The sequence below is a fragment of the Protobothrops mucrosquamatus genome, unplaced genomic scaffold (assembly GCF_001527695.2).
Source record: "Protobothrops mucrosquamatus isolate PMUCROS unplaced genomic scaffold, P.Mucros_1.0 scaffold272, whole genome shotgun sequence".
NCBI classification, from domain to species: domain Eukaryota; kingdom Metazoa; phylum Chordata; class Lepidosauria; order Squamata; family Viperidae; genus Protobothrops; species Protobothrops mucrosquamatus.
In genome coordinates, this window is record NW_015386617.1 from 173,687 (window position 1) to 175,012 (window position 1,326).

General features: G+C 39.7%; 1 protein-coding gene across 1 annotated transcript in view; it reads left to right on the forward strand.

Annotated features, from left to right (window-relative positions):
* The window catches only part of SSBP2 (single stranded DNA binding protein 2), a 95,733-nt gene that overhangs the window by 84,844 nt on the left and 9,563 nt on the right, over positions 1-1,326 (forward strand). Inside the window, exon 17 of the mRNA XM_015814666.1 lies at positions 483-581. Coding sequence (XP_015670152.1) covers positions 483-581 — 99 coding nt within the window. The remainder of the gene's footprint in view (positions 1-482; positions 582-1,326) is intronic.

Below are 1,326 nucleotides of genomic sequence, written 5' to 3' on the forward strand. Positions count from 1 at the left end.
CAGTCTCTTCTTAAAAACTTCCAGTGTTGGAGCATTCACCGCTTCTGGAGGCAGGTTGTTCCACTGGTTAATTGTTCTCACTGTCAGGAAGTTTCTCCTTAGTTCTAGATTGCTTCTCTCCTTGATTAGTTTCCACCCGTTGCTTCTTGTCCTGCCTCCAGGCGCTTTGGAAAATAGCTTGACTCCCTCTTCTTTATGGAACCCCTGAGATATTGGAACACTGTATCAATGTCATGGTTGGCTTCAGAACAGTTTTGTGCTGTGGCCCTAAATCATCAGCCCTATCATGACTTTGTGATTTTTGCCAAGGTTATAATATGGACATGAAATATAAGAAAATCCTTATTGAATATGTGTTTCTCTCACCCTTAAAAATGAGGAAATTGTACTTGTGGGTGAAAGAAAAGTATCTCTCATGGGATGCTTTAAAACAGTTTCATATGATTTATGCTTTTGATCTTCTTGCTTTGTTTTCCAAATAGAATTCTCCAAGTAATATGAGTATGAGCAATCAGCCTGGGACCCCTCGAGATGATGGTGAAATGGGGGGTAACTTTCTAAATCCTTTTCAGAGTGAAAGTGTAAGTACTGTATTTTTTATTCTGGTTGTTCTGCTGGGTGTACAACTGTACCTCATCATTTTGGGTGTTGCCATGTATAATAATACTTCTGAATTACTGCACCCATAGTAGGTTAAGGGCTGTATGTTTAATCAAGTTTTGAATATTTCTTTTGATATTTGTTAAGCCTGTTTTGCAGTTTCCATTGCTATTGCCTGTAGCATTACTAGAAATGATACATACATTATATATTTGCTTCATATGCTGATCATAGTAAGACAACCATGAACATATTTATTAGCATCACAGAATGATGGAGGTAGAAGGATTCACAAAGATGATTTGGTCCGTAGTGGGTAAGAAAACAAATTAAATCATCTTCTGGAGATACTTATCCAGCCTTTTTTTTCAAACTTCCACAACCTTCTTAAATCACTTTTGTACAGTATTTATTGCCAGTAAGTTTTTCCTTATTTTTAAATGAAAATATAGGTATATAATACTGTAAAACATAGGAATGGTTGCTTCAAGATTTACTTCTCAGTAAGTGGACATAAAGGGGCATAAAGGGGCAGATATGGCGGGAGCAGAGGACCATATCGGGTTTTGGGAGCACGCACACGCTGTTTACAAGCTTGTGGGTGCTCCGGTCCTCAGGACTCCACTCGGCCTCCAGGGATCTTAGATCCTCGGGCCCGGGATCACCGGCTGATGTTATGCAACGCCAGGTCCGTGGTAAACAAGGCCCCCCTCATCCAAGATCTTA